General features: G+C 43.9%; 1 protein-coding gene across 7 annotated transcripts in view; it reads left to right on the forward strand.

The window, feature by feature from the left end:
* LOC139553430 (sine oculis-binding protein homolog A-like) overlaps positions 1–14,388 on the forward strand; it is a 38,260-nt gene extending 23,872 nt beyond the window's left edge. For 4 of the 7 annotated variants that reach the window (XM_071365732.1, XM_071365733.1, XM_071365734.1 and 1 more), the window contains 3 exons: positions 2,071–2,166; positions 6,197–8,210; positions 8,788–14,388. In XM_071365732.1, the coding sequence (XP_071221833.1) occupies positions 2,071–2,166; positions 6,197–8,200 (2,100 nt within the window). In that variant the 3' untranslated portion in view covers positions 8,201–8,210; positions 8,788–14,388. The remainder of the gene's footprint in view (positions 1–2,070; positions 2,167–6,196; positions 8,211–8,787) is intronic. The other 3 variants (XM_071365736.1, XM_071365739.1, XM_071365738.1) reach the window with 2 other exon arrangements.
* Positions 14,389–15,362: the final 974 nt, after the last annotated feature.

The raw sequence follows: 15,362 nt of genomic DNA on the forward strand, positions 1-15,362 counted from the left end.
ACTACACAGACATGGTCATATCATGCTCTCTCTTCCTCTCAAAGTCTAACTATCCCCGCTAGATAGCTTCGGGCTTAGATTTTGTATTTCTTTTTTAGGTAAAGGTTGATGATCATTAGAAATCACAACAAAGAGGCCTGGCTGGACCAATCAGCGCACCTACCGACAGAATAAATGTTAGTCAGATAAATAAACACTGACTTTGTAGATCGTTGTAATATGACATGAAGATCACTTTTACAACAGCAGTACATAAGTTACTTGACAAGCTTAAACAAGCTTGTTATCTCACAACCAAACATGAACAAAAAGAGAATGTTCAAGGAACATTTCCTATTAGCTGGTTAATCTAATGAGAGGACAGAAGGAGGAGGTTGGCCCAAAGATGTGTGTTGTCCCAGGTGGGTGGAAAGTTGTGAATTTGTGCTAGATGCGTTTGAGAATGTGTGAGTGTGTATGTGTGTGTATTTGTGCGATGGGACGTTTCCATGATTGTTTGTTTCTTGTTGTTGTGGGTATGTGTGTGTGTGTATATATGTGAGGGTATACCTTTTGGGAAACACACCTCTTGACAGGTGAAAAGCACACACACTTGTGCAGGCACTGATGCCCAGATGGAGGCTTGCACAGTGACAGCTGGTGTGCCACTGCCTCTGGGCATCTTAGTCACCAATGGGCACAGATACTGGTGGTGTGGAACTGTGATGCCATGTTTACACCGGACACTTTAGCCAGACTGCAACTGTATTTAGTTGTCATAGTGTTTCCAACAATAAGACATCACATATTTTCTGTGATAAAAAGGGTTACTGGATTTTCCAGGGGAATAAGCTGTGGTAATATTTGCGTAAATAACATTTCTAATAGCCAAGGAGTAGTTTGAGGAAGAGTAACTTTTGAAACAGCTTTCCTTCCAAAAAGTGGAGAGTGAGTCAGTGTCACCCATAATCACTGCAACAGCAACTGATGATTAGAAATGATGGCCAATGATTATATGATTTTTTGAAAGGAAAGTTGTTTGCAGCTTGACTTCTCTGGATGGACAAATGTTTTACCCATGGCGGGTAGGCACTTTCATAGCCAATGTCTGGGTTTATCACCAGGTAGTCGGTTTTCCTTCATACTCTCAGTCTCGTCATACAACACAGTTGTGCCTGATTCCCAGTAAAGGACGTGGTGTCCCCATTGTATGACTGTACTTTCACCCGACACTATGTCTGGTGCTGGTTGAACTCGCTCTCCATCGCTCTCTCTCCCTCTCTCTGTTTGTGTATGTGTGTGTGTGCCCCTCATGCCTCGTTCACTGTGCCAGCACCTCATTAGCACTATATGTAAATGAATTGGCACAGGACCAGAGGGTCACAGCACAAAATGGAGACTGGATAATGACACAATGACACATCTGTGTGTGTGTGTGTGTGTGTGTGTGTGTGTGTGTGTGTGTGTGTGTGTGTGTGTGTGTGTGTGTGTGTGTGTGTGTGTGTGTGTGTGTGTGTGTGTGTGTGTGTGTGTGTGTGTGTGTGTGTGTGTGTGTGTGTAAATTTCAGTGCTTATAGATGTGACTGCACAGTGTCTAGTGCCAATGTAAAAAGAGAGAGCATCCCGTCAACCCAGTGGTGCTGGTGAATTTTAAATCCCATATCCTCTTTCCTTTAACCTTTATTACTAGGACATTGCTTGTGATATTGTTAAACAGTTGTTTCTCCTTGGAAGTCTTTAAATAGGATTAATGCAGCATTTACTCCCCGGATAACAATGTTTAGATTAATGTGCAATCTCATAGAATTCCCCTCTTTCACAGTTCATAATGCCAATATAACATCTAGGCTCTTTAGCTGTCAATGTGAACAATTAACTATAGTTACTACACACACACACACACTTTCCACATGGCTTTATTTTATGATGCTGAGAACCTGCATATGATTCCACAACCCAAATGCATGTTCACCATTTTACCTTTGTCGGTGTTTTTCCATTCATAAGTTTGTTGTTCTTTTCCCTTCTTCTTTTCTGTCCACCTGTTTATTTTGTCCGTTCGTAAAAAGAGGCCGTTATTTCTCCCCTCAGGCGAGAGACGAAGACGGCCGTGGTGAGAAATTACCCCAGCACAGCTATTCTAAGGATACGCCCAGGCTTGTCTTCAAGACAAACAGCGATGTGCTTGTAAGGACTAAAACGTTTAACAAAGATAGAGTTTAAGTTTTTGATGGCTAGAAATGTAATGACATATTTTGATATTCATGACTGTTTGATGTGTTGAATAATGGAAAGAGGTTTGTTTTTAGAGAATGTAACAATTACGTTGATTTAAAGTGAATCACATACTTTTTTCATTCAAATTGTTTTATTTTCCCATTTTCATTCTGCATTGTGTTAGATTCAGATGTTGTGTTCTCTCTTCATAGATCCATAATGATGAATTTTCTGCCAATTTTATCTAGACCATTTTTTTGGGTGACATTTCAATACATTTCAATCCAGTAATAGAATTGGACATGCGGTTCACATGTAAAGATCAGCTCTACAACATTGGCCATTTTCTATTTGAATCGTGTCAGGTTCAATGAATGCATTTAAATTATTTGTGATGGAATATACCCACTTTGTTTTGCAAGCTTCATAAGATTATCATGATCCAGATATTGTACCCCCAGCAGATACTGGTCCCCATAATATAATTTCCCGAATAATACTTTCCACCCCATCAGATATTGTTCCTCCAGCACATACTATCACACACAGTATCAGAATCTGTTCTCTTGCTGATCACTTTGTTAAGTGTTTAACCAGATGGTTAGCGAGATGGAGAGGTTTTCAAAAACGAAATTCTCTAGACAAACTAGAAATCAGTATTACATCCCAACCAAGCCGCACTGCTTGTTGACACAATGCCCACTTAACTCAGAAGCCAGCCGCACCATTGTGTCAAAGGAAACACCATACACCTGGCTACCGTGACAGCTGTGGCCCACCACAGGAGTCGCTGTGGTGAGGAAATCCCTCCCGGCCAAACCCTCCCCTAACCAGACACCGCTGGGTCAATTGTGCGCCACCCCATGGGTCTCCCGGTCACAGCCAGCTGGGACAGAGCCTGGACTCAAACCCAGAATCTCTAGTGGCAAAGCTAGCACTGCGATGTAGTGCCTTAGACAACTGCACCACTCGGGAGGCCCAGGTAGCTAGGTAATTACCTACAGCAAAGCAAATGGTTAAACCGAGCCAGAGCGACCGCCAGTATGATGGCCGTGGTTGAAATAAATGACCATAATTACATTAAACTGCAAACATCTTTGTGCAGGAGAGGAAGTGAGTAGAGAGAGATAAAAAATAACTCCATTATGGTAATGCACAGTGAAATTTCACTCACGGTGCAGAAAGTCGTTAATTGCTCTCCATCTGTCTTCTTTTTTAGCCCAAGAAAATGTCAACACATTTATAATTTAAAATATCCAGGCTTACCATCATTGAACCCAACTCTCAGAGCACTTTTCAGACTTTTTTAGCTATGGGTCATTCTGTACCAAATGGACAGTTTAAAAAGAAGACTACTGATATCAAGGCTAAAGGGCTGACTATTGATCACTCACCTGTAAGAGTACCGAGCTACAGTATCAACTTGGACTCAGGGCTAGACGTAACATTAATTTGTGGATCTCCATCATCCATTTCGTATGATATATTGCGAATTACAATTCGTATATGTTACGAATGACAATTTATGTGATATCTTATGAATTACAATTCGTACAATATGTTTTGAATTTGCAATACGTATGATATGTTACGAATTCCAATTTGTTGTAGCTAACGTTAGCTAGGTGGCTAATGCTAACCTTAGCTAGGTGGCTAACGTTAGCTAGGCTAGGGGTTAAGGTTAAAGTTAGGGTTAGGTTACAGGGTTACGGTTAGGGAAGGGTTAGCTAACATGCTAAGTAGTTGCAAAGTAGAGAAAAAAAGTAAGTAGTTGCAAAGTTTCTAATTAGCTAAAATGCTAAAGTTGTCCGTGATGAGATTCGAACACGTAACCTTCTGTCTTATGTACCCATACCAAACGTAACATATCCTACTAATTTGAGTGTACCCGATTTTTGTTTACTATGTTACGTCTAGTCTATGAAACCAGGCTGACAATATATGGAACACTAGTCTTTGGTCCTGTAATGCTGCGCCACTATAACAGTACAGAGCACTACAGATATGGTCTCTGATGGTCATGTCTACATTATGACAGTCTTTCTAACAGTGGCCATTTGACTGAAATCTAGTGATGGAGGAGACCTCTGTTTAACATTAAAATCCAATTATGGACAAGATTGTCATTGACTGATTTGTCCATCTCTTTGACATGTGTGACCTGTCAGTTGAGAGACGGGGAAGGGATGGAAAAGAGAGATTAAAGAAGATTGAATGAATCAGGGTGGCCTATCAACTGAGATCTAAGTACTTTATGGGAAATCTAGTTTAGTGAAAAATGAGGTACAAATCACTGAATCAGGCCAGGTTTCAGAGGAGGATGACACAAGAGTAGCATATTATTATGAGGGTTCCATGACCGTTCCAAATCTGAAGTTGTCATGACGTGTGTGTGTTTGCGTGCTTGTGTGCGTGTTCAAATCGAAATTTGACTCAAGTGTGGCAGGCATATATGTGAGCTCTGAAACGTTAAATGGTTAGGATCATAAGGATCATACAGTACATGTATGTCTGTGAGCCGAACCTAGTCATCTTCCAGTAGCATCCCACAATTTATTAGCATTCAACAAGGGGGATTATGGTGTGTGTGATGGATGAACGTCGTTCATGGGTCTGACAGCTGATTAATGCTTTAATTATCTTCAGTGAGTCGCTGTCACGTCCTTCTGAGCTGGCAGAGTGAGTTGTGTGCCCGGGCTGTACCCATCTCCCTGGCCCACCCATTGCCATCCACTCACCAGGGTCATGTTCATTATCTCAGGTACACTAATGAAACTAACCGTATGGAAACGAACAGCCACATGATGATTGAACGTTCACAGTGAGCATTTTGGAAACTTTTGTAGCCAGTGAAAAATATCCTGGCATCACAAGGCCCTGGCATCCCACAGTGTTGACAAGCTGTGCCAGGCTGCTCCCCTGCCCTGACCAATGTGTGTAATGCCCCCGGGGTAGGGTCCGATAATCACATTCCATTTAAACACAGTCAATTCCACTTTAATGCATTCAATTCTACTTTAATGCAGTCAATTCCATTTTAATGCAGTCAATTCATTAATCAGAATATTTTTATGCAATAAAAATATCCAAAACACTCATATTAAAGTTGCACACCAGTAGTGAATAGCGATGCATCATAGCACCCACCTAGGTGGTTCTCAGCAGCCATTTTCACCAGAACATGTAAAACTCCACCCAGCTGTCACTCTCACTTCCATGCCCCCTACTGGCAGCTTGTTCACTTGTCTCCGTCTGTCCATCTCACCCAGCCACCACATTCATCTACCCCCACTTATGATCATGCCTTACAGGGAAAACCTTTTACTTGAGGCTGTTATGTCCTGCGGCTGTGCCTGTGGCCACTGTCACACACGGCTCAGTGGATTCATGTTTATCGGAGTGGTTCCTCCTTATGAAGGAAGTTTAAGAGGTGAAAACCCCATGGCAGGTGTAAATGTGAATTACATGTCTGGACAAAGTGTTTTTCATTAAAAAGCTTTAAGTACGCCGATCCAGATTTGCACTCACGTTTAAAGCCAGTTGAATGCTACTTCTTCCTCACGTTGTAAGCATTTATCAAGATGTTGCCATGTGTTGTACATTACCTGTACCTGAAGGGTCATAGCAGTGTGAAGTTAGTATGAAAATCTCTCTATCTCACTCACTACATATAGACTATACATGTGCCATTATGCAATGGTAGCACAAAAATACAGATGGGTTTCAATAACGAGGATACAAACATGCCATGCAGATTTACTTTTATTTACTTGGTGTAACAAAACAAAATTTGACCAGTTAATTTAATTACAATCCAGGTTTTAGTGTACCTAATCTGCAGATACTGTGTGAGGCTGAGAGATTACATTCTGGTTACCAAAGTTGTTTGAATAACCACATGGCAAAAGGGCAATGTTGCTGACTTTTTTAACTGCTTATGTGTGGTATCTGTAATGCATTATACCTGATGATGTCTTTTGTCTTGTGTTTTGTGTTACAGGTGTGTGACTGGTGCAAACACATCCGCCACACCAAGGAGTACCTGGACTTTGGTGCTGGTGAACGGAGGCTCCAGTTCTGCAGTGCCAAATGCCTGAACCAGTACAAGATGGACATCTTCTACAAAGAGACTCAGGCGGCGCTGCCAGGGGGCCTGTGTAACCCAGGACACGGCCCTGTGGAGGGCAAGTCGGAGAGCAGCACCGGGGCGCAGCTCCTCACCCCCGAGTCCTGGGGCACGCCCTTGGGTGACTTACGCCGCAAAGCCCCTTCCCCTGGGGGAAACCCCTCTGTGCCAGTCCCCTCCAGCTCCACCGCTGCCTCTCCCTCTGAGACAGGCACTGTCTGCTCCCCTTCCTCCAAAAACCCCACTCCCAGACCCCACGAGAGCCCCACCTTACCCCCTCCCCCACACCCCTCTCTGCACTCTCCCATGGGAGTCCCCTTGGGTAGCCCCCCAATGGTGATGACGCCCCGGGGACCAGTGCCCCTGCCCTTCTTCATGGAGCACCAGATGATGCAGCAGATGCGGCCACCTTTCCTCCGCCCACCTCCCCACGGCCCAGGCCCTAACAGCCCCCTGTCCAACCCCATGATCCCTGGCATCGGACCACCACCACCCCCGCCGAGAACCCTGGGTCCACCATCCAGCCCTATGCACAGGACACAGTTCTCACCCCACCACCATCCCTCCAACAACCCCAACCTGGTAGGGAACCCCCCAGGGATGATGCCACCCCATCCAGGCCTACACATACCCGGTTTTCCCTTCCACTCCAACATGATGCCAAACGGGCCCATGCTTATGCCACCCATGATGAACTTTGGTATGCCTTCCCTCGCCCCTCTGGTTCCCCCGCCAACCCTGCTAGTCCCTTACCCTGTAATCGTGCCCCTGCCGGTGCCCATCCCTATCCCCATACCCTTCCCCTTCAACCCCAAGACCTCCAAGGACAAACCCAGCAACAACAACGACCCCATTCCCAGTGCATCAGGGGAGGACCACAGGCCCTTCTCCCCTGGTTCCTCCAGAGGGGATCACAAGTTTGGGCCCTCCAGTTCCGGGGTGCACTCCCCGGGCTTCTCTGGCTACGATCTGGCCCGCTTTGGCTCTGAGAGGAGTAGGACTGACGTGGTGGACCTGACCGTGAAGACTGAGAGTCCGGGGTGTGCCTCCACCACGGCCTCCCTCCCCGAGGGCGTGATCGACCTGACTCTGGGCCGGCGATCGCGGCTGCAGCAGGTCATCCAGCGGGTGGTGCCCAGTGTCCAGGTAAAGGTGGAACGAGACGGGGACTCAGCCAGCCCCCCACCTTTTGGACCATCCCCTCTGAATACCTCTGGGCAGGGGAAGGAGGACAGCAGCCTAGAGGACATGAGCCAGGAGATCAGGGAGGCCATTAGTGACTCTCTGGAGCCAGGCTTCCTGCCTTGTAGCCAGGCCACATCACCATCCCCACAGCCAAACCAAAACTCCTACACTACCCAGCTCACAAATCACCATGGCACACCACGGACCCAGCCCTGCAGCCCACCTGCCCCCTGTGATGTCATAGTAAATGGCTGCAGTCAACACACAGACGGCCCCAGCCGGAGCACGCTACCCACACCTCTGTCTGACCCTGGCCGGAGAGGAGGAGGAGGCTGCGGCGAACCAGCCAACTGCGAGCTGGAGCGGGAGGCGCTGAAGGAGAACAGCTGCTTGGTGCCAGAGTGGGAACCAGGTAAGAGGGGCCCAAGTGAGGAGGCAGTGCAGGGGGGCACTTGGGAAGGCAAGCTGGAAGCCAACGGCGACCTTATGGATCTGGACGATGATGACGACCACGCCTATGCACTGCTGCTGCCCAAGGCTGGCTGTGTCATCCAGCCCCTGCCAAAGCCCAGCGACAAGACGGCCATCGTGTCATGCAGCATCAGCGCTCCCCTGGCAGCAGGGGCAGGGAGCCCCGAGCTGGAGCCGCCGCTAAAGAGGAGGTGCCTGCGAATACGCAATCAGAACAAATGAGGCAGAAAAGGTTGGTCTCATGGCGCCCTCTACTGAGGACCCAAGGAGGTCCCCCTCCCATCATCTCTGCCCTGTACCTGTCCCTAAAGGTGGTGTGGAAATATCACAAAAATATCAGACAGTCTGACAGTTTTTCAAAAAGGCCTTCAAAACATGAAGATGTCCGATTTAAATCTGTGTAGGGTATTTTTTGTTTGTGCTGCTTTGCAGCATATTTTGATGCATACCATTGCACTGTTTGATCATAGTGTTTAAATATACAGAGACTTTTCTTCATCAAACATATAATTACCTTTTTTGTCAGCATAGATCTATTGCAATGTTTCCCTCACCACTGCCCTTGTTGTAGCTTTTGACCTGATCTGAGAGAGGGTGCTGACAGAAATGTACAACCATGAAGGAAGATATACTATTGATGTCAGGGTTGATAACACGCTAATGTTACTTTAGTCAAGCATGCCGCAGTAAATCTATTGGATCTGAGCGAGAGAGATGTCTGGTAGAAAAATAGACCTGTAGAATGGGGATTCCCTTTGTCTGATCTAACATGTCTAATTCTGGATCCTCTTTCTCCTTTCATATTTCAGCTCAGACAGATGGCAGTAACTCCCCTACAGAATGAGGTATGCTGTTGAAGCTCTTGACAACACTAGCCTTCCACTATCCGCCCGTCGCTCCTCCACTCCATGAACGTCTCTCCCAGCCAACTAGCACTCAAAATTCTAGCCTTGTCACCCTAATCTTAACAACTCGGCACAGGCCGACCACAATAACCCCTGGACCAGTGGAAGTGGGACTTGGAGGCATTCACCTTTAACCCAGACCAGACATGTTATTTTCTCTTGAGACACATTCCTTTAGCCCACACTGCCCCTCTCTCCCTTCCTTCCAAAGCAAATGCTCTGTCAGATCTCTGCTGTCAGACTGATAAGCCACAATGCTAAGCCAATAGATTTACCAGCAGTTTTGTGTTCGCTGGAAGAGGCCTAAGGTAGCATTTTTAGCCAATCTGTTCCAAAGTGAAAGGTGTAGCATTTTTATGTGGCAAGAAATTCAGGCTATAGTCATCCCCACCCACCTTTCCATGATCACAACCAGCACAAAATGCTAACCTCCAACCCCCATCCCACCATTGAGGGTGACAGGACATTTGTTTTGAACTGGAAACCAAAAAGAGACATCTCATAATGGAAGGTAACAATCAGAGGGAGACATTTTCTGAGCCTCACAGGTTGAGGAATAATAACAAGAAAAAAGAGGAGCGGTTAAATCCTTGTGTTCTGACTGTAGCACACTCTATTCCTGGAGATACCAGGGGCCCCTTTGCGTCACAGAACCTTTCTCTTGTGGAGCAGTGGGGATATCTCCACAATAAAAGGAGACCTTGGCACTATTGAACTGCTCATCTTCAGTGGGTTTCATGGTCATAAAAGACAAGATTTTTCAAGTTTATCCTCATTCACTGATTTGTGGACAACAGGGTAGAGACCTCACCAGCAAACGATGGTGGGTAACTGTGGACAATGTGCAATCTCTGCCAACGTGGAGGCTATTTTGCTTCTCTGCAAGCCCCTGGTCAGACAAAATCAGATGTGTAATTCTAATTGTAATCATCACGGCTGTATTTACATTTTTAACACCGCAATGATATTGATGATAATGATATATCTACAGCCACATCTCTGATGTGTACAGTAAGGTTATGGTAATGATGTGACTTTCATCATGGAAGCAAAAATATGACTGCTGCTTATCACACCACAAAGGGATTGCGTGAATCGAGAGTTGAGACCACAGCCATTAGCATTGTTTCGTCACTAGTGCTCAGGGTCGTAATGTTGCACTAGGATTTATCATTGACAAGGGAAGCTGGCTCTCTTAAATCAAATTTGCTTGTCAGTCATAGATAATTCTCTGGAAACACTGGTCCAAACGTACTGTAGAACTATTTGTAAAGTCAAACTACTGAAACAAATTAGTCAATTCTTTAATGAGTCAAAGATTTTGTCATATTTACATTATGATATGGGGAATCATCTCACTTCCCTGTCCTTCACCCTGTTCAAAATGTTGTCATTTGCAAGTGTTAATCTGTCTGCATTATAACATTTTGGCAGTGTATATTTTGCTTCATTCTAGTTTATATTGCCGGTAGACACAAACAGACCCCCCACACACACTAGTTGGTGCTCGGTGATCTGAAAGGACTGAGAGTCTATTGAGGGACATAATGACGAACCTTATGTATTATTACCCAAAATGAGTTGCACTTACAGTACATGTTGCCAAATTGGTGGGTAGTGTACCACACGAGGGTGTCAAAAAGGCTCTAAGTTTGTCAGTTGCACAGAAAAATTTGAAAGCATCATGTTGCTTGTCAGGTTCAGATAAAAGTATGTCTTTTGGTACAAAGATTTCTCCCTATAGACTTCTGTCAACATAAAATTTGCTCTTTCGATTTTCATGCTCCATCTGTCCAGCCAAAATCTCCAGCTTCTTGCCAACTTCTTTTTCCATCTCTCCCATTTCCCTTTGGGTCTGAACCCTCTTTCTCTTCCTCTGAACGCAGATGGGAGGTGTAATTCCACACACCAGCCAGAGCTATGGGTTGCATGTTTTATTACAAAAATGGGAGAGTTACACACATAAACATACACACACATGCATGCATTTGCAGACACGCGCACACGCACAGCAATGACTCACCACTCTCCATGATGTACTCTCTCACACACGCACATGCACTAACTAAAATGATGTTTAGAGATTCATTCTCTCTCCTTCCATGTATTGTTCCAACTGCTCTATCTTGACTTCCTCCCCGATGACAGTAGTGTTTGCCAGTGTCTGTGTATGCCAAGCAGGTGGAACCAGAGACCAATGTTCAGATTAGAGACTGTTGACTCAAAGTAAGCACTGCAACACAATCTGCCGCATGATAGTCAGGCATTTAGGCTTCGCCTGTCCCGTGCCAAGACTACGATTCTGTGTCACAGTAATTATTTTCTTGAATTTCCAGTCTTAAAAATAAATATATATACTGTACCAGTCAAAAGTTTGGACACACCTACTCATTCAAGGGTTTTTCTTTATTTTTACTATTTTCTACATTGTAGAATAATAGTGAAGATATCAAAACTATGAAGTAACACATATGGAATCATTTGGTAACCAAAAACACAAAAAGTGTTAAACAAATCAAAATATATTTTATATTTGAGATTCTTCAAAAGTAGCCGCCCTTCGCCTCGATGACAGCTTTGCACACTCTTGGAATTATCTCTACCAGCTTCATTAGCGGCAGGTAGCCTAGTGGTTAGACGTTGGGCAAGTAAACAAAAGGTTTATAGATCAACTCCCCGAGCTGACAAAGTAAAAATCTGTCATTCTGCCCCTGAACAAGGCAGTTAACCCACAGTTCCTAGGCTGTCATTGTAAATAAGAATTTGTTCTTAACTGACTTGCTTAGTTAAATAAAGGATCAAAAATGTAGGTAGTCACCTGGAATGCATTTCAATGAACAGGTATTTCTTGTTAATTTGTGGAATTTCTTTCATTCTTAATGCATTTGAGCCAATCAGTTGTGTTGTGACAATGTAGGGGTGGTATACAGAAGAAAGCCCTATTTGTTAAAAGACCAAGTCCATATCATGGCAAGAACAGCTCAAGTAAGCAAAGAGAAATGACAGTCCATTACAGAAGGTCAGTCAATCTGGAAAATTTCAAGAACTTTGAAAGTTTCTTCAAGTGCAGTCGCAAAAACCATCAAGCGCTATGATGAAACTGACTCTCATGAGGTCCACCACAGGAAAGGAAGACCCAGAGTTACCTCTACTGCAGAGGATAAGTTCATTAGAGCTAACTGCATGTCAGATTTCAGCCCAAATAAATGCTTCACAGAGTTCAAGTAACAGACAGATCTCAACATCAACTGTTCAGAGGAGACTGTGTGAATCAGACCTTCATGGTTGAATTTCTGCAAAGAAACCACTACTAAAGGAGACCAATAATAAGAAGTGACTTGCTTGGGCCAAGAAACACGAGCAATGGACATGAGACCGGTGTAAATCTGTCCTTAGGTCTGATGAGTCCAAATGTGAGATTTTTGGTTCCAACCGCCATATCTTTGTGAGATGCAGAGTAGGTCAACGGATGATCTCCGCATGTGTGGTTCCCACCATGAAGCATGGAGGAGGAGGTGTGATAGTGTGGGTGTGCTTTGCTTGTGACACTGTCTGTGATTTATTTAGAATTCAAGGCACACTTAACCAGCATGGCTACCACAGCATTCTGCAGCGATTTGCCATCCCATTTGGTTTTGGCTTAGTGGGACTATCATTTGTTTTTCAACATGACAATGACCTAACACACCTCCAGGCTGTGTAAGGGCTATTTGACCAAGGAGAGCGATGGAGTGCTGCATCAGATAACCTGGCCTCCACAATTACCTGACCTCAACCCAATTGAGATGGTTTGGGATGAATTGGACCACAGAGTGAAGGAAAAGCAGCCAACAAGTGCTCAGCATATGTGGGAACTCCTTCAAGACTGTTGGAAAAGCATTCCTCATGAACCTGGTTGAGAGAATGCCAAGAGTGTGCAAAGCTGTCATCAAGGCATTGTTTTGATTTGTTTAACACTTTTTTGGTTACTACATGATTCCATATGTGTTATTTCATAGTTTTGATGTCTTCACTATTATATTCTACAATGTAGAAAATAGTAATAGAATGTTTTAAAAAACCTTGAATGAGTAGGTGTGTCCAAACCTTTGACTGGTACTGTATATATCTTTAAAAAATACATTTCCAGACTCGGCAACCTAGCCTTTTGCAGTCATCCTACTGCACACTCAAAGAGTAGCAGTTAATTTGAAAACAAATAACTTTTGCACTGACTAATCCTCAATGATTTCAACCAAAATTAGAGATCAAATAAGAAACAGAGATAATGAGGAATAATTTCCATTCTTTCATTCACTTTCACTTGACCTCATCACCATATGTAATGCGAACCAGAGATACTTCGACAAATATAGCCTTGAAACTGGAAACTTGTAGTGTCTGCGGTTCTTGACAGATGTGGGAGACAGTTGAAACTGAGACAATGAAACAGGTCGGGCTTCTGTCTGACAGCAGAAATGTGTGTCTGGGTCTGTGTGTGCATGTGTGTGTTCAACTGATTTCAGCCGACCACTGCTGCCATTGTCTGTTGGACTGGAGGCATCTCAGTAAAATATAAATAACTGTGTGAAGCTAAGAATTGCCACTAGGTGTCAGGGTAGATATTCTTTGCTGCGAACACAGTTGAACTGAAAATACTCACAACTATGATTTTTTAAGCACTTCCACAGACCTTTGACGCATAGTGGCGCTGACGCATAGTCCTCCTCACCCTAACATATCCGACAATACCACACACACACACACCTTAATATCGCCTTCATCATTGTGACCGAAAGGCCAATTCACCCCTCCAGTGCCAGCATCGTCAGTCTTGCAAATGCTACTTAAAGGAATGAAGTGGAAATAACTTAATCTGTCTATTTCATTGGGGAGAGATGAAAGAATAAAAGCGAAAATCCAGCACCCATTTAATGGAATTAAATAGGCTAGGTCAACAGCCTAAGATATGCAATGACAGCTTCCTATTCAAAATCTTGATAGAGAGTAGAAATACTAAACGAAACAAAAACATGACATTTCTCATGTCACTTTTCAAACGTGAACAGAAAATCTGCCTTAACTCTCACTTGTGTACTCTACAGTGCAGACGATGATGCTCGCTTGTAAGACTCCCCACTTTGTACAAAATAAAATGGACAAAAAACAACTTTGTTATGTTGCTAGTGTTGATGTATAGATGATCAGCTTTCTGTGACTTGTATAAACCCAACCCTCACATTTTGCTAAAGGACCCTTCTTCCTACACCACCAACAAACATCCTCCTTCCCCTTCTATGTTTTATCTAGTGGTGAATTATCAACCTTTGTGTACATTTTATAGTATTATTTAATTAAAGTGAAGAAAACTGCAAGAAATGGATATAACTGTTGTCTTTTTATTATGAAGTTGTTACTATAACTTGTTGCCAAGATTGCTTTGAAAATAATAATTTTGTGCTGTAACAGTATTTGCTTTATTCAGTGAATTGCTTATGGAGACTAATAAATAGAGGCACACACCAACTTGTTTCATCTTTGTCAATATCTGTTTAACCGCAGACACACACACACACACACACACACACACACACACACACACACACACATGAATTCCTTCTCTCACCGTGGAGCAGAAGCACAAAAATATGTATTGGACACATTGTGTCATAGCATCCACCGTGCATCACAGAACACTTGGGGTGGCAATCAGCAAAAAGTCTGCACCAGCCTACACAGCATGAAGACTGGTGCAACCACAGTGCCATATTGATACTCTACTGCAGGTATGTACAGTAGGAGCCTGTGGCTATGGCGCCATCCTATGGCGCTTTCCTCACTGTGCGCTACCCACCTTAATAGCCCACCAGCAGGGGTCCCTCTTCCCATTGCTGAATTTAGCAAACCGTGGGGGTTTCACATCCGCCTGAACAGCTACATGCATTGGCATAAACACAATGTACCAAAACAACACCACACATAGATTATAATTACTGGGAGCAATGTCATCGACATCAATGGACGGACATAAGCAACAGTAAATTGTAGTATGTGTAGGCCTACAGTATGTCTACTGCAATAGTGTGATGCTGACCAATTAAACATAGAATTGTAGCTACCTTAGTACAACACCTTGCAAGCCGTCAAGAGGTTTAAATGTCTTGTTGCAATGTGTTCGATTGATAGTCGCAGGGTCATTTGAGGGACGCCTGTTCAAGTCCCAGTTGGCTAGCCCCCCAAATCGCTACACTGGTGTCAGAAGTCATATGGCGCTGCTGGGAGGCCAGATGTTACATTTAAATCCAACAACTAATATTCAGACATCTATTAACTTGCAGCTATGATATCATCTGGAAGTAGCATATTTGTTGCACACTTCATGATCATTGCACACAGCCATAAAAACTTTACTATTATAACAATATCAAGAGATGGTGGGGCATAAGTGGAAAGAATGTGTCAATCAGGTAAATCATTACTGAGTGTGAAGAATGTATTTG

The sequence above is a fragment of the Salvelinus alpinus genome, chromosome 25 (assembly GCF_045679555.1).
Source record: "Salvelinus alpinus chromosome 25, SLU_Salpinus.1, whole genome shotgun sequence".
Taxonomy (NCBI): Eukaryota; Metazoa; Chordata; class Actinopteri; order Salmoniformes; family Salmonidae; genus Salvelinus; species Salvelinus alpinus.